The sequence below is a fragment of the Aethalodelphis obliquidens genome, unplaced genomic scaffold (genome assembly GCF_003676395.1).
Source record: "Aethalodelphis obliquidens isolate GAN/ISIS:26980383/991018 unplaced genomic scaffold, ASM367639v1 scaffold36, whole genome shotgun sequence".
Classification (NCBI taxonomy): Eukaryota; Metazoa; Chordata; class Mammalia; order Artiodactyla; family Delphinidae; genus Aethalodelphis; species Aethalodelphis obliquidens.
In genome coordinates, this window is record NW_020837980.1 from 11,647,045 (window position 1) to 11,671,304 (window position 24,260).

General features: G+C 37.4%; 1 protein-coding gene across 2 annotated transcripts in view; it reads right to left on the reverse strand.

Annotated features, from left to right (window-relative positions):
- PDE3A (phosphodiesterase 3A) overlaps nt 1-24,260 on the reverse strand; it is a 310,516-nt gene that overhangs the window by 31,136 nt on the left and 255,120 nt on the right. For both annotated transcript variants that reach the window (XM_027129458.1, XM_027129457.1), the window contains exons 4-6: nt 22,412-22,566; nt 16,922-17,046; nt 2,362-2,581 (exon numbers count right to left, since the gene is read on the reverse strand). In XM_027129458.1, the coding sequence (XP_026985259.1) occupies nt 2,362-2,581; nt 16,922-17,046; nt 22,412-22,566 (500 nt within the window). The remainder of the gene's footprint in view (nt 1-2,361; nt 2,582-16,921; nt 17,047-22,411; nt 22,567-24,260) is intronic.

Genomic DNA, 24,260 nt, shown 5'->3' on the forward strand with positions numbered 1-24,260 from the left:
TTCGTTCTGCCTAATATTAGAAAGGGTCTCAGAGAGTTTTTGTTTATTTGTTATTCAGCCACAGGTTACTCACTGTAAAAGGAAAAGAGAAGAGTGATATGTTATAAGTTAATATATTAAATATCTCATCACCTTTTCCCCCTGAATTGTGTTTATATGTGTAGTAGAGAGAAGCATTCCCCGGTTAGAGCATTTTCATCCAAAGCAAATTTATTTTTCAAGCCTTGAATGTAAGCAGGAAACATCACACACAAAATATTTCTAATTATGAAATCCTATCAGCCTGATTTAGGGACTCAAGAGAAAATGACAGAACCCAAGGCAAAAGCCCATAGTTGTAAATGATGGGCTTACATGTTTGGATGAAACTTGGTAAAAGTAGAGTTTATTAGTTTGAAGATTTTTCTCTGCAAGATAATACTTAAAAGGAACGTTTAAATGAGTAGTTCAGATAGACTACCTCTTTTGCCAAAAAACCAGCTTGTTGCATAGACATTACAGCAGCCAAGAGACTGGGATTCAACGCCAAATCCTTCAAGTTCAGTGGGGGAAACCATAATAATTAGTCATGTGTTTCTGGAGCTCTCTGTGCCTACATGGGTGGCTGCCTTGAAGGCAGTAATAAAACATGGTTTGAATTATAGATTTATAAAGCCCAAACAAATAACACACACACTACTGGATCTATAAACATTACTGAACAAGTAGACAATGAAATTCCCTTGTTTTTCTCCAAGACCTCTTTTATAAACATCCTATTACATTCTTTCTGCTAAGAATACAAAAAAATAGACTGTGGTGAGAAAAGCTAAGTGAGCGGTACATCTTTTCTGAACCTCTCTGTTCTTTTTTTAGGCGATTTATTTCTCACAAGTCTGGAGCTCACAGCGGGAGCGTCTCCCTAGAAACAAAGTGCTGGAAGCAGATGTCCTTGATGCCGGTGACTCCCTGAGGCTTCATCTTGGCTCGGGAGGCACACCACAAAAAAAGGGTTTCTTGAGGGTGTTCCACCAAACACTAGCTCTAGGGGCAATTATTGGGTGTTAACCTAAAGAAATTGGTTCTGTGGTCAAATAAAGTCAGAAATCGCCAGATGAAACAAAACTCAAGAGGTTTTCCTTTTGCAGGACTTCTCAGAGCTTTAAATAAAGTGAGGTGTGTTGTGAATCACCAAGAGGAAAATATGATAGGCCTGTTTTACCACAGAGCATACTTTTTTGGTGGGGGGGATAAAAGATGGGATTAACATCCCGCAGAAATTATTTTATTAAAAATGCTATTATAGAGAAGGCAGCAGAATAACTTTTGGATGGTGGAATAACTTTTCACTCTGGTCCTGGCCAGACAAACGTAAGTGATTTTCCCTTTGAAACTATTTGTAAAGAGAAAGGAAGGAAAAATAAAGATTATAAGAAGAAATAATCATTTAACATAGAATTTCTGAACAAACGATCAGAAAATGAAATTTGTGAGGCTTAAATCTGAATTCATTGATCAAGCCTGGGTCTGTGACCCAACATTTGATATTAGAAGACTAACATGTAACTAATTTATTCAGTTATCCTCATTAACCTTAGGGGGGAAAATATCATTTTATTCAAGGCACTCTCACGATTATAACTTAGTTTTAAAACACTCAACTCTTCTCTACTTAAAAAAAAGATTGTAATGCTTTAAGATCAGTTATTCAAGATAAAGCTATTACGGAAGGACAATAATATGTTAATCAGTAAGAGGAGGTATTTATTTCCTAGTGACCGTGTGGGCAAAATAGTCTTATCACGCTAGGCTCTTTTTTCTTATCCCCTATAAGAGACAATACTCTGTCATTCAGTTTCAATAGGACAGAGCAGCACAAGCAATTGCTTCAATGTATTCAGAGATCCATTTGAGTCCAGCCATAATGTGCCATGTGTTACCTGCATATTTTTAAAGCGTTAAAATGGGAATTGCAAACTTAAGGTAAAAAGAAGTACCTTTAAAATCAATATAAAATCCTCCCTGGAGAACAAGTAAAAAATATCCCAACAAAATATCAAATTATACCAAATGACTTGATATGAGTTTTTAATTATATGTTTTATGCATCCTCCATCCGCAAGCAGACAAAACAACATTATTTTGTATCATCTCCAAAGATTAGCTGTACGGACTATATGGACTCGCAAATTTCTGTTAATGGAAAAGCACTGAAAAGTTTCTCTGCCAGTCTATTCAACACAAATCACATTATTTGTACTTTCCTGTCAACTACTTTGGGCAACCTACACAGAGGTGCGTGGACTGGTGGTGAGTGTTCCTAAGAGGAAAACCAGTATTAGTTTTATTATTAAACTCCAGCTAACAATATGAATTCCTTACCTGCTACATATAACAGGTGGAGTCAGGATCTGAGGAGAAAGGTCAGGGGCACTTTGAGTGTAAGTTACGGCCCTGTGAGAACTTAGGCCTGGTTTGCCAGTTCCATCGGCAGATTCTGGAAACTGCACTGCAGAAATTTTGCTGACTGGGCTGCTGGCAGGGGTCCCATGGAGAGGTGAGGAAGAGGGTGAGGAAAGAGGTGAAATTTTCACTAGGGAACCTAAGAAAGAAAGAGAGTTATTAAGTCCTAAATAAATGTCTTTGAAAGTCAAAATTGCAACTTTTTTTTTTTAAACATCTTTATTGGAGTATAATTGCTTTACAATGTTGTGTTATTTTCTGCTGTATAACAAAGTTAATCAGTTATATGTATACATATATCCCCATATCCCCTCCCTCTTGCGTCTCCCTCCCTCTCACCCTCCCTATCCCACCCCTCTAGGTGGTCACAGAGCACCGAGCTGATCTTCCCATACGATGCAGCTGCTTCCCACTAGCTATCTATTTTACATTTGGTAGTATAGATAAGTCCATGCCACTCTCTCACTTCGCCCCAGCTAACTCTTCCCCCTCCCCTCAAGTCCATTCTCTACGTCTGCGTCTTTATTCCTGTCCTGCCCCTAGGTTCTTCAGAACCAATTTTTTTTTTTAGATTCCATATATATGCGTTAGCATGCAGTATTTGTTTTTCTTTCTCACTTACTTCACTCTGAAAGACAGACTCTAGGTCCATCCACCTCACTACAAATAACTCAGTTTCGTTCACTTTTATGGCTGAGTAATATTCCCCTGTATATATGTGCCACATCTTTTTTATCCATTCATCCTTCGATGGACACTTAGGTTGCTTCCATGTCCTGGCTACTGTAAACAGAGCTGCAATGAACACTGTGGTACATGACTCTTTTTGAATTATGGTTTTCTCAGGGTATGTGCCCAGTACTGGGATTTCTGGTTTATAGGACAGTTCTATTTTTAGTTTTTTAAGAAACTTCCATACTGTTCCCCATGGTGGCTGTATCAATTTACATTCCCACCAACAGTGCAAGAGGGTTCCCTTTTCTCCACACCCTCTCCAGCATTTACTGTTTGTAGATTTTTTGATGATGGCCATTCTTACTGGTGTGAGGCGATACCTAATTGTAGTTTTGTTTGCATTTATCTAATGATTAGTGATGTTGAGCATCCTTTCATGTGTTTGTTGGCAATCTGTATCTCTTCTTTGGAGAAATGTCTCTTTAGGTCTTCTGCCCATTTTTGGATTAGGTTGTTTGTTTTTTTGATATTGAGCTGTGTGAGCTGTTTGTAAATTTTGGAGATTAATCCTTTGTCAGTTGTTTCATTTGCAAATATTTTCTCCCATTCTGAGGGTTGTCTTTTTGTCTTGTTTATGGCTTCCTTTGCTGTGCAAAAGCTTTTAAGTTTCATTAGGTCCCATTTGCTTATTTTTGCTTTTATTTCCATTTCTCCAGGAGGTGAGTCAAAAAGGATCTTGCTATGATTTATGTGATAGAGTGTTCTGCCTATGTTTTCCTCTAAGAGTTTTATAGTGTGTGGCCTTACGTTTAGGTCTTTAATCCATTTTCTGTTTATTTTTGTGTATGGTGTTAGGGAGTGTTATAATTTCATTCTTTTCCATGTAGCTATCCAGTTTTCCCAGCACCACTTATTGAAGAGGCTGTCATTTCTCCACTGTATATTCTTGCCTCCTTTATCAAAGATAAGGTGACCATGTGTGTGTGGGTTTATCTCTGGGCTCTCTATCCTGTTCCATTGATCTATACTTCTGTTTTTGTGCCAGTACCTTACTGTAGCTTTGTAGTATAGTCTGAAGTCATGGAGCCTGATTCCTCCAGCTCTGTTTTTCATTCTCAAGATTGCTTTGGCTATTTGGGGTCTTTTGTGTTTCCATACAAATTGTGAAATTTTCTGTTCTAGTTCTGTGAAAAATGCCAGTGGTAGTTTGCTAGGGATTGTATTGAATCTGTTGATTGCTTTGGGTAGTAGAGTCATTTTCACAATGTTGATTCTTCCAATCCAAGAACATGGTATATCTCTCCATCTGTTGGTATCATCTTTAACTTCTTTCATCAGTATCTTATAGTTTTCTGCATACAGGTCTTTTATCTCCTTAGGTAGGTTTATTGCTAGGTATTTTATTCTTTTTGTTGCAATGGTAAATGAGAGTGTTTCCTTAATTTCTCTTTCAGATTTTTCATCATTACTGTATAGGAAAGCACGAGATTTCTGTGCATTAATTTTGTAACCTGCTACTTTACCAAATTCATTGATTAGTTCTAGTAGTTTTCTGGTAGCATCTTTAGGATTCTCTCTGTATAGTATCATGTCATCTGCAAACAGTGACAGCTTTACTTCTTCTTTTCCGATTTGGATTCCTTTTACTTCTCTTTCTTCTCTGATTGCTGTGGCCTAAACTTCCAAAACTATGTTGAATAACAGTGGTGAGAGTGGACAACCTTGTCTTGTTCCTGATCTTAGGAGAAATGGTTTCAGATTTTCACCATTGAGAATGATGTTGGCTGTGGGTTTGTCATATATGGCCTTTATTATGTTGAGGAAAGTTCCCTCTATGCCTACTTTCTGGAGGACTTTTATCATAAATGGGTGTTGAATTTTGTCAAAAGCTTTTTCTGCATCTATTGAGATGATCATATGGTTTTTCTCCTTCAATTTGTTAACATGCTTTATCACATGGATTGATTTGCGTATACTGAAGAATCCTTGCATTCCTGGGATAAACCCCACTTGATCATGGTGTATGATCCTTTTAATGTGCTGTTGGATTTTGTTTGCTAGTATTCTAGTTGAGGATTTTTGCATCTATGTTCATCAGTGATATTGGCCTGTAGTTTTCTTTCTTTGTGACATCTTTGGTTTTGGTTATCAGGGTGATGGTGGCCTCATAGAATGAGTTTGGGAGTATTCCTCCCTCTGCTATATTTTGGAAGAGTTTGAGAAGGATAGGTGTTAGCTCTTCTTTAAATGTTTGATAGAATTCGCCTGTGAAGCCATCTGATCCTGCGCTTTTGTTTGTTGGAGGATTTTTAATCACAGTCTCAATTTCAGTGCTTGTGATTGGTCTGTTTATATCTTCTATTTCTTTCTGGTTCAGTCTCAAAAGATTGTGCTTTTATAAGAATTTGTCCATTTCTCACAGGTTGTCCATTTTATTGGCATAGAGTTGCTTGTAGTAATCTCTCATGATCCTTTGTATTTCTGCAGTGTCAGTTGTTACTTCTCCTTTTTCATTTCTAATTCTGTTGATTTGAGTCTTCTCCCTTTTTTTTCTTGATGAGTCTGGCTAATGGTTTATCATTTTTGTTTATCTTCTCAAAGAACCAGCTTTTAGTTTTATTGATCTTTGCTATCGTTTCCTTCATTTCTTTTTCATTTATTTCTGATCTGATCTTTATGATTTCTTTCCTTCTGCTAACTTTGGTATTTTTTTGTTCTTCTTTCTCTAATTGCTTTAGGTGTAAGGTTAGGTTGTTTATTTGAGATGTTTCTTGTTTCTTGAGGTAGGACTGTATTGCTATAAACTTCCTTCTTAGAACTGCTTTTGCTGCATCCCATAGGTTTTGGGTTGTCGTGTTTTCATTGTCATTTGTTTCCAGGTATTTTTTGATTTCCCCTTTGATTTCCTCAGGGATCTCTTGGTTATTTAGTAGTGTATTGTTTAGCCTCCATGTGTTTGTATATTTTACAGATTTTTTCCTGGAATTGATATCTAGTCTCATAGCATTGTGGTCGGAAAAGATACTTGATATGATTTCAATTTTCTTACATTTACCAAGGCTTGATTTGTTACCCAAGATATGATCTATCCTGGAGAATGTTCCATGAGCACCTGAGAAGAAAGTGTATTCTATTGTTTTTGGATGGAATGTCCTATAAATATCAATTAAGTCCATCTTGTTTAATGTATCATTTAAAGCTTATGTTTCCTTATTTATTTTCATTTTGGGTGACTGTCCATTGGTCACAGTGGGGTGTTAAAGTCCCCTACTATGATTGTGTTACTGTCGATTTCCCCTTTTATGACAGTTAGTATTTGCCTTATGTATTGAGGGGCTCCTATGCTGGGTACATAAATATTTACAATCATTACATCTTCTTCTAGGATTGATCCCTTGATCATTATGTAGTATCCTTCTTTGTCTCTTGTAATAGTCTTTATTTTAAAGTCTATTTTGTCTGATATGAGAATTGCTACTCCAGCTTTCTTTTGATTTCCATTTGCATGGAATATCTTTTTCCATCCCCTCACTTTCAGTCTGTATGTGTCCCTAGGTCTGAAGTGGGTCTCTTGTACACAGCATATATATGGGTCTTGTTTTTGTATCTATTCAGCCAGTCTATGTCTTCTGGTTGGAGCATTTAATCCATTTACACTTAAGGTAGTTATCGATATGTATGTTCCTATTCCCATTTTCTTAATTGTTTTGGGTTTGTTATTGTAGGTCTTTTCCTTCTCTTGTTTTTTCTGCCTAGAGAAGTTCCTTTAGTATTTGTTGTAAAGCTGGTTTTGTGGTGCTGAATTCTCTTAGCTTTTGCTTGTCTGTAAAGGTTTTAATTTCTCCATCAAATCTGAATGAGATCCTTGCTGGGTAATCTTGGTTATAGGTTTTTCCCTTTAATCCGTTTAAATATGTCCTGCCACTCCCTTCTGGCTTGCAAAGTTTCTGCTGAAAGATCAGCTGTTAACCTTATGGAGATTCCCTTGTATGTTATTTGTTGTTTTTCCCTTGTTGCTTTTTATATTTTTTCTTTGTATTTAATTTTTGATAGTTCGATTAATATGTGTCTTTGTGTGTTTCTCCTTGGATTTATCCTGTATGGGACTCTCTGCACTTCCTGGACTTGATTGACTATTTCCTTTCCCATATTAGGGAAGTTTTCAACTATAATCTTTTCAGATATTTTGTCAGTCCCTTTTTCTCTTCTTCTTCTGGGACCCCTATAATTTGAATGTTGGTGCGTTTAATGTTGTCCCAGAGGTCTCTGAGACTGTCCTCAGTTCTTTTCATTCTTTTTTCTTTATTCTGCTCTGCAGTAGTTATTTCCACTATTTTATCTTCCAGGCCACTTATCTGTTCTTCTGCCTCAGTTATTCTGCTGTTGATTCCTTCTAGAGGATTTTTAATTTCATTTATTGTGTTGTTCATCATTATTTGTTTGCTTTTTAGTTCTTCTTGGTCCTTGTTAAACATTTCTTGTATTTTCTCCATTCTATTTCCAAGATTTTGGATACTCTTTACTATATTTATTCTGAATTCTTTTTCAGGTAGACTGCCTATTTCCTCTTCATTGGTTTGGTCTGGTGAGTTTTTACTTTGCTCCTTCATCTGCTGTGTGTTTCTCTGTCTTCTCATTTTGCTTAACTTACTGTTTGGGGTCTCCTTTTCACAGGCTGCAGGTTCGTAGTTCCCGTTGTTTTTGGTGTCTGACCCCAGTGGCTAAGGTTGGTTCAGTGGGTTGTGTAGGCTTCCTCGTGGAGCAGAGTGGTGCCTGTGTTCTGGTGGATGAGGCTGGATCTTGTCTTTCTGGTGGGCCGGACAGCATCCGGTGGTGTGTTTTGGGGTGTCTTTGACCTGCTTATGATTTTAGGCAGCCTCTCTGCTAATGAGTGGGGTTGTATTCCTGTCTTGCTAGTTGTTTGGCATAGGGTGTCCAGCACTGTCGCTTGCTGGTCGTTAAGTGGAGATCTCTGGGAGAGCTTTCACCATTTCATATTACGTGGAGCCGGGAGGTCTCTGGTTGACCAATGTCCTGAACTCGGCTCTTCTACCTCAGAGGCACAGGCCTGAAACCCAGCTGGAGCACCAAGACCCTTTCAGTCACATGGCTCAGAAGAAAACATAGAAAAATAGAAAGAAAGAAAATAAATAAAGTTATTTAAAATTTTTTTAAATAATTATAAAGAAAAAAGTTAAAAAGAAAAAAAAAGGAAAGAAAGAAGAGAGCACCCAAACCAAAAAACAAGTCCACTAATGACAACAAGTGGTAAAAAATATACTAAAAAAAAAAAAAAGAAAAAAACAACGGACAGACAGACTCCTAGGACAAATGGTAAAAGCAAAGCTATACAGACAAAATCACACAAAGAAGCGTACACATACAACTCACAAAAAGAGAAAAAGAAAAAAATATCTATATCTATATATATATAAAAAATGCAAGAGAGCAACCAAGTCAATAAACAAATCTACCAATGATAATAACCTCTAAATACTAAACTAAGATAGACATAAAACCAGAAACAAACTAGATGCAGAAAGCAAATCCCAAGTCTACAGTTGCTCCCAAAGTCCACCACCTCAATTTTGGGACGATTTTTTGTCTATTCAGTTATTCCAGAGATGCAGGTACATCAAGTTGATTGTGGAGATTTCATCTGCTGCTCCTGAGGCTGCTGGGGGAGACTTCCCTTTCTCTTCTTTGTTCGCAGAGCTCCCGGGGTTCAGATTTGGATTTTGCCCCACCTCTGCGTGTAGGTCGCCTGAGGGCGTCTGTTCTTTGCTCAGACAGGACGGGGTTAAAGGAGTAGCTGATTCAGGCACTCTGGCTCACTCAGGCCGGGTTGGGGGGGGCGGGGGGAGGGAGGGGTACGGAACGCAGGGCAAGCCTGAGGCAGCAGACACCAGCATGACGTTGCAATAGCCTGAGGCACGCCCAAAATTGCAACTCTTAAGCTTCACCTTGGACTCCTTTTAACTCAGTAAGGACCAGGAGAGTACTCAGGCCACTGGGCCAATCTCCTCTGTGTGCCACCATCTGAAGACAGGATGCACAGTGCGGGCATCTCCACAGCATGGAATACGAGGAATGAATCATCATGAGAAATCAGTGGCAATGTTGGCAAGTTCAGTTAAAGCCTTGGTGTCCTGGAGTAACTTCAAAACAGAAGGATATTATTATTATTTTTAATTATTAGGGCTTCCCTGGTGATGCAGTGGTTAAGAATCTGCCTGCCAATGCAGGGGACACGGGTTCGATCCCTGGCCCAGGAAGATCTCACATGCCGTGGAGCAACTAAGTCCGTGCACCACAACTACTGAGCCTTAGCTCTAGAGCCCGAGAGCCACAACTACTGAGCCCACGTGCCTAGAGCCCATGTTCCACAACAAAAGAAGCCACGACAGTGAGAAGCCCGTGCACCACAATGAAGAGTAGCCCCGGCTTGCCGCAACTAGAGAAGCCCACGCGCATCAACGAAGACCCAACGTAGCCAAAAATAAAAACAAATATTTATTGGCATATAGTTGATTTACAATGCTGTGTTAATTTCAGGTGTAAAGTGAATCAGTTATACATATACATATATCCACTCTTTTTCTTTTTTTAGATTCTTTTCCCATATAGGCCATTACAGAGTATTGAGTTCCCTGTGCTAAACAGCAGGTTATTATTAATCTACTTTATATATAGTAGTGTGTATATATCAGTCCCAATCTACCAATTTATCCCTCCCCCACTCACCCCTGGTAACCACAGTTTGTTTTCTACATCTGTGACTCTACTTCTGTTTTGTAAATAAGTTCATCTGTACCCTTTTATTTAAGATTCCACATGAAAGTGATATGATATTTGTCTTCTGCAGAAGGATATCATCTTCTCCTCCTATTTTTGTTTCTTCTTGGCATTCTGACCTGATGATATCAATAGTTAACAATTTCTCATGTGTTTGCCCTCTCTTGGGTTGTGAGGTTTTTAGCAGCAATGGGATCTGCCACTGTTTTCAACATTAATGTATCTGGAGCAGAGTTTTTTAGCAGGCGTTGGTTGCTTAAAATATGTTAAGGAAGAAGATGCATTTTTGAGAGGCAACTGGCTTTGTTAACCATCCATGTTTTCAGTGAAACTACTTTCTGTGCATCAAACAGTACTTTGATCCGCATCGTTTCTGAAGGAAACATTTAACAATGGAATATGATCCATTTCAGATCAAACAATAGGCCTCAAGCTCAAATGATAAGTGTGGACATTTGTGCCAAACTGCGTTTACTCTCGGTCGTGAACATTTTACAAAACGCTGGCTTTGATTGCCAAGTGCTGAGGTTTGAGGACGGGATGCTGTCTTTTGAAGTTACTCTCTCCAAACAGAGAAGGCAGCCTGCACTACAACTGAAGAAAAGAGAGAAAATACTTCTGAACAGCTACCTGCTTCCTAATTTTCATGATTGCCTGGATGAACAATCTACTGTTAAGGAAATGAAATGAAATCAGGCAATGAAATTGCTTTAGGCAATTCCTTAATTATTTTGGTAACTGACTGTGAGTTTGGGGATCATTTTCTACCACTTTTTAAGAGTCGTTGAAAGCCCGTGGGAACACCATCCATTTCTGTCTTGACACAATATATTTTCTGAAGGTAATTTACGAGAGGAGTGATTTTCTTCATTGCTAATTTTTAATAGCCGCCAACTGATCCTCTCAGAGATGCAGCAATTCACTCTGAAAACACAAATTGAAAAATCCACTCGATGATTGGAGTCCTTGGAACTCATGGATTAACTAAACTTAAACAAATAAGCAGAACTTCAGACTCCGGACTCACGGCCTGGGATGAAATTTAAAATAAACCTTATAACAGAGGAAAAGCGCTTTGCTTTTGCAGGGCTATTAGGCTAAATATTTTGAACGCTCCTAACAAGCAAGGGTCTTGGCAACGCCGTGAAGAGCGGGGGTATTTTTATTCTGTAGGTGAGAAGATAAAGGTATAAACATATAAATTTCTTTTTTCTCAAGCCAAACTATTTCTCACAGTGTGCCTTATCATGGTTTACTTGAAGTTTTAAAAACAGAAAGGGTTAGGAATGCCATAGGAAATGGCCATATATTTACATATATTAGTCTTCGAATAGATGGAGAGATATAAGTGCAGATAATAACCAAATACTCTTTCTAGAAAGGAGAGATTGCAAATAAAATTATTTCACAGGGACAGCATATTCTTGTAAGTCTTCAAAACCAATTATTCTCTAAGATTTTTTAAAGTGTAATCATGCCTAAAGTTAGAGAGATGAAGTTTATGACCTTTGAAGTCTCACCCAACCTTCTGTTACACACACACATCTATACATTCATACACACACACACACACACACACACACGTGAAGGAACTCTGATGAATACTCACACTCTCAAACATATTTATCTTCACTTTCTATTTGAATAATTTTAAGAGATTCCAGGAAAAAGACATGGCACATGAAATACAAACTTTTGGATGATTCAGACCACCCTAATGTGAAATACTTAAAATTAAAACATTTAAAAATTTAAAATATGACTTTAAAAAGTTCTAAAGTACCAACTTCTTTGAGTAACTGCGTCTTTAACTCCATGCTCCTGAGAACAGGAGAAAATGTGTATCAAGACACAAGGAACGTTGGGCAATCAAAAGGAGATGATAAATAATACTGGAGGGAAATGATTTAAGTGAATCCATGTGTTTGTGTTGTAAAACTCAGTTTTAGTTGAACGAAAAAGGGACTAGTATGTCTGATAAATACATGCCTCTTTTCCACACCCACAGGAAAATAGACAGCCCTAATATTTTTCCAAAACAAAAAAGTATCTAAAGTATAGAGATAAAAAAAAAATCACAATGCCATAATTAAAGTTCTCTCTCACTTTAAATTTTCCATAGGCAAAACTCAGTCTAACTTGTAGGTGTAGAGATATCTGTAATAGTTGTAATAGGATGATAAGAACCATAAAACTTATAGGAATCTGGAAAGGGACTACTCGCTGCAGATGTGATAAGCATGAAATTAGATTATAAAAGCAGAATGACAGAAAGGCATCTCGACATATTCAGTGACTCATAATAGAAAAGCAAGATTGAAAACGCAAATTATATTTAAATCTCCCATTTTTAGGCTTTAATCAAAGGATTCCTATGTGATTTCATCCATTTATTTTATATCAGTAACTGCATAATAATTGGTTGCATTTCAACTGTCTAAATGAACGTTGACTGATGGAGCCAGAGGACACACTGTTTACGTGATTTGCGCAAAGAACAGATTTCATTAGTCCTGTCTGGAAACAGGTCATTTATCTTCCAGTGTTTCTGTTCTTTCAGTTTATGCTTGCATCCCCCTACCTCTTTTGCCTCCTGCTTCTTATTTTCCTCCTTAGATTCTCTGCACACTTTATTTAATTCCATTTCCTTAGACTCTTTGCCACATAAAGGGGCTTTTCTCAGCCCCTTCCCACAGTTTTCTTAAAAACTGGGTGGCAACCACTGTCACTTACATCACACCTACTTAGGAAATCAACCCCACCTTGCCATCTATGCAGGGAAACGAGCTTTCAAACAGAAAGGCCCATCTGATCAGGGAGAATGATTGAACTTCAGCTCTCTGATTCTTGCTGGAGATTCTTCTCCCTTTTGGCAGGCTTTCAGGGATTTGTTTAGTTGAATTCAGCATGCAGAGGATATAGGTTATTTTATAAATATTTAGCTCTGCTGTGACAGCAGTCTAAAGATGGCACAATGCAAAATCCCTTCCAAAGTAATCTATGATGGAGATTTTTTTATGTACTTTAAGGCTCTTGCCATTCCCGTGGCTCTCATCTCTACCATCTGCCTTGGTGGTATCTTCCGTGGACATGCTTTTCCTTTCACACTTTGCCCTTCTTGAGGGCAGGCATATGAAGCCGGGGGCAGGACACAGGATATGAAGCTGTTCCTCACATCTGTCCCATCATTTTCTCCGTTATTTCCAGTGAATACGCTAACCCTAAATTTCTATCTTCTTGACTTTACCATGTTGGTTATTTTAAGAATTTTAATTTTATTACCTAAATGAAGAAACTGAGAGACAGAAAACCAAATCCTTTCATTATCTTGTCCTCAGCCAAGGAAAAGCCCCCCAAATCCTAATTTTAAATTATCTTAATTTGTCATCCTCAATTTTTTTTCTAGTAAGTCTTTAGGACAAAAGAAAGAATTCTGGACTAATTGTGTGGCCTTGGGCAAGTTACTCAATATTTCTGTGCCTCAGTTTCCTTATCTGAGCCTGTCTTCCGAGCTATACAAGAATGTAGAACACAAATTCATACGTCATCTCTCGGGTTACATATTATTATTGTCTAATATTTTAATTCTTTCCATTAAAAATCTTTAAAAAATACCCACAGAGCTGGAAATACTATTATTTACACATATAATGTTTGTCCGGATGGAATCATGGGTTTCAAATTTATGTGTTCACTATTTTTATTAGATCTCAGACTTTTTCTCTGCAATTATATTTTTTTCTAGAATACATCCATCCTACATTCCTTCAGTTAAGATCTGGTAGGTGGTAAGGTTTTGACTTACCTGAAGGTATCTTTAACTCATTCCTAGTCTTCTGAGATAGATTTTTCCCACACACAATTTTAGGTTGACTATTATATTCTCTCAGAACTTTGAAGAAAATATTTTCCTGTGCTCTGACACCCTTTATTTGTGACAGTTCAACTCTCAGACTGACTACAAGGTAATGTATCTTTTCTCTGGCTAACTTTAAGATTTCTTTTCATCTTTGGTGTTCTGTAGTTTCACTGTTTTGTGTCTATGTGTGAATTTTTTCTACTCTTTCCTCTCCTTCTACTCAAATAGTTTACGTTCCCTATCCTCTACTAAAACTATGATCATGTATATTACACTTTCTAATTCCTTCTCCTATATCTCTTAAAGTCTTTTACATTTTCCAGTTTCTCATCTATGTTTCATTCCATGGAATTTCTTCACATTCTCTGCCTTCTAGTTTACTAATTCTCCCTTCAGTAGTCTTTTATGCCATTTAACCTATCATATTTCCCTGATTACATTTCCAAAAGACATTTAGCTGCCCTACAATTATGTCTTCTCTCATTGCTATTTTTTATGACCTCATGTTTTTCTTTAAACATTTGAGTATTTTTTTAGCACTTAAATAACTCAACCCTTTTAGAGATCTGTACAGGGTTTTTTTTTTCTATTTTCTCTAACTCGTGGTGCTTTCTTGCATGTTTACAGTGATCTTGGTTGTAAGCTCCAATTTGTTTGAACTTGATATGTTGGGGTTGCATAGCCCTTAACTGGTGATGCTTTCCTCCAAAAATTATCTGTACATATTTTTGTAGGGAGCCAAGGGGTCCTTCTGAATTAGAACCACTTCAGTGCCCCTTCAAAAGTCTCAGGTTTAATGTGGAATGCTCAAATTCAGTTCCTCCACCTTGCTGGGGTCCCAAATGGGTCTCTGCATTCCTGAGCTCATCTGCATTTGCCCTCAGTGCAATCCCAGTTTAAGTATTTGCCCACATTGTCCTGTTCCTGACCCTAGTGAAAGCTCAATTCTAATCCTCAGGTCATGAATGACTTATAAGTTACAAAAAGTAATGAACATTTCTAACGAGCAGAGAGGACCAGATTAATTTTTGGAAAATCAGATTACCTTTCATGGTTTCTTTCAGTAATGCAATGCCAATAAAATGGTACTTTGTGGAGGAAGTGTCTTCCTACACTCAACAGTAGAGATTTAAGCCAAGTCGGTGCTTAAATGGTTTCAAGGAATAGTTACCAGTATAAAGTGGGTGATCAAAGGGGAAAGAAAGTACTAAATTTTCTTTTCTAGATGTAGGAAACAACAACAGAAGTCCTTCCTTAAGTTAGTCCTTCCTTTTAAAATTAAGTTTATATTTCAAGGTGGTCTCTTGAAATATTAGTGGAATGTGAGTACTGGTTCTCTAACCCTTACAGAAACACTGCCATTTCAGGACTTCTGCTTCGGACTGTGATGCAGTAGTTTGTGGTAAATCCATGCTTCTTTGAGAACAAATAGAAAAGTTGAGTTAAAAATTTAAAAAGCGATCGAGGGAAGGCAAACCAATTCTGAGAGACTAGGTTTCCAAATAGAAGAGACCCTCAGAAGGGTGAGCCAAAACCCTGTGAACCGTTCTTCCATTCAGAGCGTTATTTACGGACCATTGGCATGGAACAAAAGGTTAAGAATCCAGGCAGCGGGATGCAGTTATTAGGAAGGCAAGCCAACAGAGCTTTTAGTAATGTCATGAGGCTGAGGACACAAACATTGGAGTTTGGGGCTGCCATGGCAGCCAGAACTTGAATGTCTAACAGCCCAGTGGGAAGAGGGCAGCTTTCCCCTTGAGCCATTTGGTGAATTCTTGAGCTGCTTGAAGATTAAGAAGCTAAGCAGGGAGCTACTGAAAATCTCAGTCGAGTTTTCTGCAATACCGAGAGGTGAAAACTTGGAGTTAGAACATTCCAAGAAGGAGAGGTCAGAGTAGATACCCAGACTCTCAACTGGGATTCAAGGAGGGGGCCAATTTGGAGATGGAATCTGACAAAAACTGTATTTCAGTTTTGAGTCAGCAGAGGTTCTGATTAAATGAGGTAATCTTCCCTCCAAATCATTTTACTTTCCTACCTGAAACTTCATTGATACCTGAACTCCTTACCACAGCTCCTGGGTCCCGTATGGCCTCTGTCCACAGACCTGCTTTCATCTCCCATTCTGCATTCAGGGCTCTCCCTTTCTTCTTGGTAGCTTTGCCAGCCATTTAGAATCTTAAGTTGCTGAGGCTTTCCCTCACCAAGTTGGGTCTTTATATCTCTTTTGTTATTTGAAAGTTCTCCCTCACTTCCTTATCATAGCCTTTAACACACTACGTATATAGTAATAGCTGTCCATCTGTTTATAGTCCCGACTAGCATGTAAGTGAGAATTCTGTGAGAGGATGAACAGGGTCTGGTTTAGTCACTGCCGCTTTCCTCAAATTAGTTCAGTGTCAGAGATAGTGAACACTCCACACGTACTTATTAAGTGATGCTTGAGGGAAGGGAGAAGCTAATGCTTAGAAGCACAAGGGGTGCACTGACACCATTGAGGAAAACCCCATGCAGATCCTAGATGGGAGAGATGACATCAAATTTCATTCTGTACCTGTTTGAAAGAGAAGGAAAACCTCCTACCCACGGTACTCTTGGGTCTTTTGGTTGCTGGCGTGTGAGCTTTTTCAAAGGGCTCGTAAAGGTTCTGAATTGTATTTTCTCCAAATTTAAATCCCTCTCCTTTTCTGTATTTCTGTGTTTGGGGGGAGGTGAGTGACACAGAGTAAGAATTTCTTTGAAAAATTATAATACATATAGTAAATGAAACATTACCTAGAACTTATAAATACCATACTTCCGGAAAATAATTTTCTTTTTTAACAGACACTAAAAATAAAATTGAAATTTGATAAGTACTTCATTAGCTTTTATATTATAAGATGATGCTTCCAGAGATTATCCTTAACAGTGACACTGATTTCCTACTCATTCAGTAAGTTCAAGATAGGACAGTTGGTACAGCTACCTTAAAAGAATCTGTATCATCATATAAAGTGGAAATTTAAGTAATTATAGTTGGTTATTGAGGCTTTTGCTTTTTAGAAGAGTCAAACCAAGCACACCTGAGTGTTTCAACACTTGAAGCTTAGTTCATTCCACGACTGCATGCTCAATGAGTATGAGCTCTTTCTCCAATAAGTTACTTACCTGGTCGATTTTGCTTTTTAGCCTTTACGTGGTTAGAGGCAGCAACAGCATAGGATGAAGTGAAGGATCTGCTTTTGGTGAGAGTCATCATCACTGAGTTTTTCCAAGAATCTGGATTAATAGCACTATAAAGACAGGGTATAAAGAAAAATGAAGAAATTATTCATCAATTATTGGGGCGGACCTTACCAGAACCAACCATCATTTCCATAGTAGACTTTCTGAGTCATGGTCCAGGTTCAGTGACAGAACCACTTTACTTCCAAATGACAAACAAGGTTATCTAAATTCAATCTCTACTGCAGGGATACAGTACACACTCTTTAAGGATTCTGGGTTAACAAAAGACAAAAGATAGCTCTACTGTTTATCCAATTACTAGGTATCAATCACCTTCTCTTTCTACTTCTACAATCATGTTCCTCACAGATTTTCTGAAAACATGGCAAGTTAACAAGTTAAGATGCAGGTGAACTTACATTAAATATGAATGGCATAATGCTTCCTTCTATACTCTTTTTAATTTATTATTCTTGGTGTAACTAAATTAAAAAATCAAGTGCTTATAAAATCATTCAAAGATAATACTCTTTGCAGTATCGTGAAGGAAAAGGTTAGTAAGAGGTCTTTTAACCTACCATTTCTTTTACTGATGATACCCTGGAAAGAAAGGGATGATGAGCCAAACCCCCTAGTAGACACTAATGACAGACCTGCTACTAAACATACTGATGCTATTTACTAGAAGAAAGGTAATGACAGTGAGGCTTCACCTAGGGAATGCTTTTAGCCGGATATCCTTGGTCTGTCTAGGTTATTACTGTAAATAAATCTGGAATCAATAAATCTCTGGAAGGTTGGGATGGAGAACATTACAAAACACCATGTAATTAATGGGATATAAATTTTGGAGCTGTTCCAAACCAAAATTTATCTGCAGGCATTGATCAAAACCTTACATGCTGAATCTGAAACAGAATCCATTGTAATTTGAGAGAGAAAAGAATTTGGGAAGTCATGTGGACAATCTTGGACCGCTGCAAAGGAAAAGTGTTTGGTTTGTGCTTGCCTGACACCTGTGTGCTTTCAAGCATTAATAAATTTGGTACTGGGTAAAATCCATCATTTGCGTGAGGATAACTGGACAATTTGACCTTCAGCCAATCTTAGATTGGCACTGTAAGCGGATGTACTTGGTATCTCTGGGTCACTTGTAAATAAACCTGCAATGGATGGAATTAAAGGGTCATGAAAGCTGTATAATTAATGAGGTATAATTTGGAGGTGTTCTATAACCAAAGTGGTATCCTCTGTGCAAGGATCATTATGTGTGCACTGCTTACAATCGTGCATATTAAGTCCAAACCAGAACACGTGCTAACGTGGAGTAAAAGGACTTTTAGGGTGTTGTACTACCAGTTTGAGACCTCTCAAAGGGAAGGACGCTGATGCATTGGTTGGCTACTTCCTCTATCCCTTTATTATTAGTAAGTTTAGCAATGGGAGAGATCAATTTGTGTTGAGTCTGATTTGACATTCTGCCACTTGTTACCTCATTTCTTCTCTTTCTTTTTCTTTTTTCAGAGAGACTTTTCTTCAACTGTTGACCCCGGTATTTTAAAACTTCATCTTTTCTCATTTTAAATAGCATTTGAAATGTGGAATAAACTCCAGCAATTATCAAATACAATTAAGGAAAGCCTACAAAATAATATTTGTTTCATATCCTTCTTAGAAATCTCATCCTAGACACTTCACAAATGCCTGGAATTTTGAAACAATAAAATCAAAGAAAACTTTGAATCTGAGATAGACAAGTACACCAATTATTTCCTTCTCCCACTATTCTTTCAACTCCGTTTGCTGGATTGATTGACTTATAAGACTTAAAAAAAAAAAAAAAGACTTACTGTGAAGAAATTTTATGTAATGTATATGTGGCCTAGATGTTTCCTTAGCACATTGTACAATAAACGGGTTGTGACTTTTCTATGTAGACTTTTAAAAGATAAGACCTTAACATTAACTGAATTTAGTTTTTAATATCTTAAAAAGTTATATTATGAAAGCTAGCTCAAAAACTGCCTGCTACTGTCTTATACTTCTTTAATAAAAACATTTAAAATATGCTCATTTTGAGAAGTTTCATAAAGTGCAATAATGGGGCATCTTTAATGTATGGGAAGTCAATGAACTTCAAGATAAATAAAATTCCAGCTATATATCCTTTCTGAATATAATAAATATTAATTTATTAAACGGATATTATTAATAAAATAACAAACCAATATAAGTGTGGGTGTATATGTGTGTGTTTGTATATACACACACGCACGCATACACACTCTGTAATTTACAGGCACTTTCAAATGCATTGCTTTGCGTGATCCTTGCAATAGTTTTCAGCTGCCTGTTGAACTTCACAGTCTTGATTCCTGTTTAAATCTCATGAATATGTAATGATTTGAATTCCAGAGAGGAAAATAGCTTGGGGAAACCTCTACTTGGTCTTCCCACACTAACACAGCAGGGGAAAACTATCTGTGTGTCTGTTGTAGAAGATCTCAACCCCCCTCCACAAAAGTGGATTTTATAACCTTAGTTCTAGCTATAAAAACGTCATCCTAGGTCCTAAAAGTCTTACCAGGTCCTAACAGTTTCTTTTACTGAGTTTACAGCGTTCTTTCTGCCTAATATACAGAGGCAGGGGTCAGTCAGTTCCAAGGGCAGCGTGAAACGATTAGAGTATGATTTATTTCAGACTTTTTTATTTCTCTCAAGCCTAGTTTTTTAAAGCACCTACTGGCATTCTTCCACCTAATTTTACTCCATTGTTCCCTTTTTTCCTAAGAATTCCTTCTGGTGAGTACCAAGGCTCTGGATACACATCTCTGAGTGATAGGGCCAAGATTCTGATTCTCAATCCAGTGTCTTTTCACTCAGCTGGATTTAAAGCTACCCAGGAGTAAATCATCCAGCTCTGTACCTAAAGGAATATAAGCTGAGGACTGCTTCTACTTTTCACTTCCCACTCTTTGATCACTGCAGTCCTCAGAGAGCCTCAATGAAAAGACAGACATGGAAAGGAAGAAATCAAAGGGCTGACAGGGAAGAGACTTCAAAGGCTAAAACTCAAATCAGTTTTGAAATGAGTCAGCAGGTTTAGGAATAGGTCTCCTAAGTGAAGGGGTTTTAAATTTGGTTTATCATCAGGGCTGGAGATGATCTGAGGCTATCTTTTCACTATTTTCACACACGACAAAGGATGAGTCAACCAAAACTAGCTGTATTTAATGGTGGTACCATTGCTACTTACTTACACATGGTTTTCCCTTAAAGGGCTCAAATTCTCTTCAGAATGAATCTTATTTCTTTATAATGGTGAAAAAGTTGTACCATTCTCAGATTTTATATCAGGACTTTTAATAGAATAGTGAAATTAAGGAATAGTAAGTTAGACAGTGGAAAAAAGCATACCCAGGCAAGACATCTATTAGCATTTTGGGGACAAAGAGAATGAATGGGATTGTATGCTATTCCTTATCTATTTTGAAAATATTTGAGCATGAGTACTTATTTCATAAAGCAGAATGACAAAATCTTGAGGAGTTAAGCTCATAGAAGTTTTTGAAAGCTTCTTCCTCACGATGATTTCAATGTTAGCCCCCAATCTCATTTAACTAAAAGAAGACAGAAGTAGGAGAAAAGAAATTTGATGAGCAGTAACAAACAATAACACAAAGAAAGGTGGTATTTAAGAATGCTTGAATGGATTCTTGGTAAAGTCATTCTACGGAAAGTAAGTAAAGGAGCATTCTTGCCAAGGTATGTTGGTAAAATAAAGATATACACTGAGAACACAAATTCATTTTCTTAAGCAACGAATATTTATCTATAATTCCCTACTACTTATCAGTATTTGCTGTAGTAGAAGTCGACAGTGGTCAATATTTTCAGAGGAAAATATCATCAATGACTTGTAATTTTAAACTTTAGGAAATGTTCATGAAACAGATTGGGTAACATCCTCCTGTGGTGATGCTTAGAAGTTTTACAAACGTCCAGGTAATAAGACAAAGTGGAATTATACTGATATGTGAAGAAAGAATCATTCAAAATTGCTTCTGATTCTATAGGTTTATTAGACTACCAATAATATATTAATATGGAAGAAACCAATTATGTTTTTAAACAACAGAGCAAGAGAAGTTAGCCGTCATTAAATTCTTAAGAGTTGAAAGGTTTCCATTTCTTTGCCAGTCTCAGAATGGTGCTTTATTTATATTCAAAGCCAAGGTCAAGAGAAAATCACTTCTAATATTGCCACCATGTAGTTCAACAAAGATGTGGTAATTTTTCAGTCATTAGGTCATTAATAAAATTAATGCAAATGTTTCACAAACCTGAAATCATGTGGTAAATGTTCTTGTAACTATTATTCACATAAGGGATGGTATTTCTATTCTAAATAGAAAAGGACAAACATAGTAGCTCCCTCTGAAAGCACCTCTTTCATGATGATGTTTTCTTCAAAACTCTTTCTAGATCTTTGTATTATCTTTCCTTTAGCTTTGGTAACTCTGACTTTTCAGTCACTTTGGAAAATTATCACTAATATACTAAATCAAGTTTATTCTATTTTTATTGAGGTACCATTGACGTGTAACATTATATTTGTTGCAGGTATATAACGTAATGATTTGATATTTATATATACTGTGAATGATCATCACAGTAAGTCTAGTTAACATCCATCGACATGCAGAGTTGCAAAATTTTCTTTTCTTCTAATGAGAACTTTTAATCTCTACTCTCTTAGCAACTTTCAAATATACAATACAATATCATTAACCACAGTCACCACGCTGTACATTAAATCCCCAGGACTCATTTATTTTATAATTGCGTTTGTACCTTTTTGAACCCCTTGACCCATTTTGTCTACCCCCGACCCCCCACCTCTGGTAACCACCAATCTGTTCACTATCTAAACAAAGCTTAAATTACCAGCTGTTTGAAGATATTTAGGTGCTCTTAGAGTGATGATCTATTTTTTAATCTGATCTTCTGCCTTTGAAATAATGCTAGGAGAGCTGCTCTGGTGGGCTGGGGGAAATCTAACAACCATTTGCAAATGTCAGGTTGGATACCTTTGATTTAAAGATCCAATATAGATCTCAGTCTAGGTAAAACCTAGCCCACCTTTATTATGGGCTCACCCTTTCCACCCAAAGTGACAGTCGCAGGCGTCACCTCAAGTCACTGTCCCCATTTATACTTAAGACCATACAACACAATTTAAGCCTAATTATCTGATGTTAATCCTTATACTGCTCTGGATTTAAACCATACACCTTTTTCATTTTCAAAGCTGGCCTGCAGCCAACTATAATTGGCTGGGCCTCCCTTCCACTGTAATTTATAACTCATTTTTGGTAAGAAAAAAAAACTTCTCCAAGACATATGAGACCATCAGGAGCACTGCCTAACCTGGATGAAGGTGCTTCATGGAGTTTGATGCTGGCGCTACGGTCCCTCCGTACTGGGGCAGGCTCCAAAGTGGGCAGACCCGTGGCTGAGGTGGTGGTTGTCCAAGTTGATGAAACTCGTCTCAGCAAACCAGGGGGCAAACTCCTCCTCAGGCGCTGGGAAGAAGGAGCGTTGATTTTGTTACCAAGCATATTTTCTATCACTAACTTCTACACAGTGAAACAAAATGGGTTTTTAATTGGCAGTGAATTTATTAAACTACATTGGTTGAATATCATTTATCTAAAATTTGGGCACTCAGAAATTCAATAAGAAACTCTGGTCAAAATCAATGAATATTATAAAAATAACATTTTGGGCATCTTCATTTCAATGTTTACACAAATATGGGATTATGGGAAATGAGAATCAATTACCTTTGTGATAATTTTATAGTTATATTAGTTCAATAGGGCTTATACACCTATATACACATCATGTTAGTTAGTCATTATGACCAGTAGATTTTCCTCAAAAGACACTCGTGTGGGACATGGATTAATTTTTATCATCTAGCACAATAGTAGTCTCTATGTCAAAGTGTTTATTGATTTATTTTTAATTTCTTGATTCACAAATGACAGGAGCTAAGGGTAAGAGTATAACTCACAAGAGGTACCACCTCTCTTGGGGTTAACATGACTTAAGACAGGCAAATGGGTAAAGTCATTAGGACCAGCTCCTCTTAATAGGAGACTCTGCTGGTCGACCTGTGACCCTCTCTTTGTTATTTCTTTTCCTACCATATCCTAAGTGGGATCTGTGGCACCATCAGCACTCAAGCATGGTTCTGAGCTCACCAGCATGAGCACTGGCCCTCTAATGAGAGTCTTAATCTTAAAAATCAAAGGAAAGGTAATCTAACACAACTACAGCAATAGTTATAAGAGGCAGGAGCTCAATTCATTTTTATTTGTGGCCAGTTACTCCAAGGAGACCAATTGTGTAGGCAGAGTTTAACAAAGACTCAGTCTGCTCTTCCTGAAGATGGTAAAAACTCTGAGAAGTGAGGATACGGCACCTCAGGATTCAAGAAGACCTCTGATACTAAATAGTTTCCAAAATCTCTTAAAGATCTGGATATGCACCTTAGAACGTAATTCAATAGGAAGAGAAAAGGTCAAGCACTGTAAATATCAGTATTGTCTGTAAATCTGTCACTGACTTCATGTCTATTTTGAGGCCCAAGGGAATCAGTTACTCTCTCCCCATTCCTTTGTATCTTTCTCAGAGAAGTAGATGTTCAAAGGAAACTTAAATAACTTAATTGACAAAGTTGCCTGAAGGACACTGCCCTGAATCAAGAGACTCACAATGGCAAGAACACAGATGTTACTGACTGACCACCAGCTCCAGAGGACAGCTGCTTCTTTACTAAATAAATAAGTGTGCTGGATGTACCTGAGACCACTGAAATTCTGATTCTTTTTTTTAGTCTTTAGCATGACTTGTTTTTAAGTAATACTGAGGTCTAAACTGGGTCCAGAACCCTATTCCCTAGAGCTTACTTTTGTAAAACTCTTATATGTTATATGTAAGAAGAAGAAAATATATGAATCACGAAGGCCATCTTTTACTTTAAACAATCTAAAATCAACTAGAGCTTTTCTAAGTTCAAAACTTGTTGGGTTTGGGAAAGACATGAGGATACTATGAAGGCTACCATACTAAGAAATCAAAGAGCAAAGGAATCTTGTGTTTCAGAAGGCAGTGCATTTTAAACAGAATCCACAAGAGTGGGTGCAGGGATTTTTGCTGTTTTTCTTTAATTTTTTATCACCACTATATCTTTATCCCACAGAACAAATCC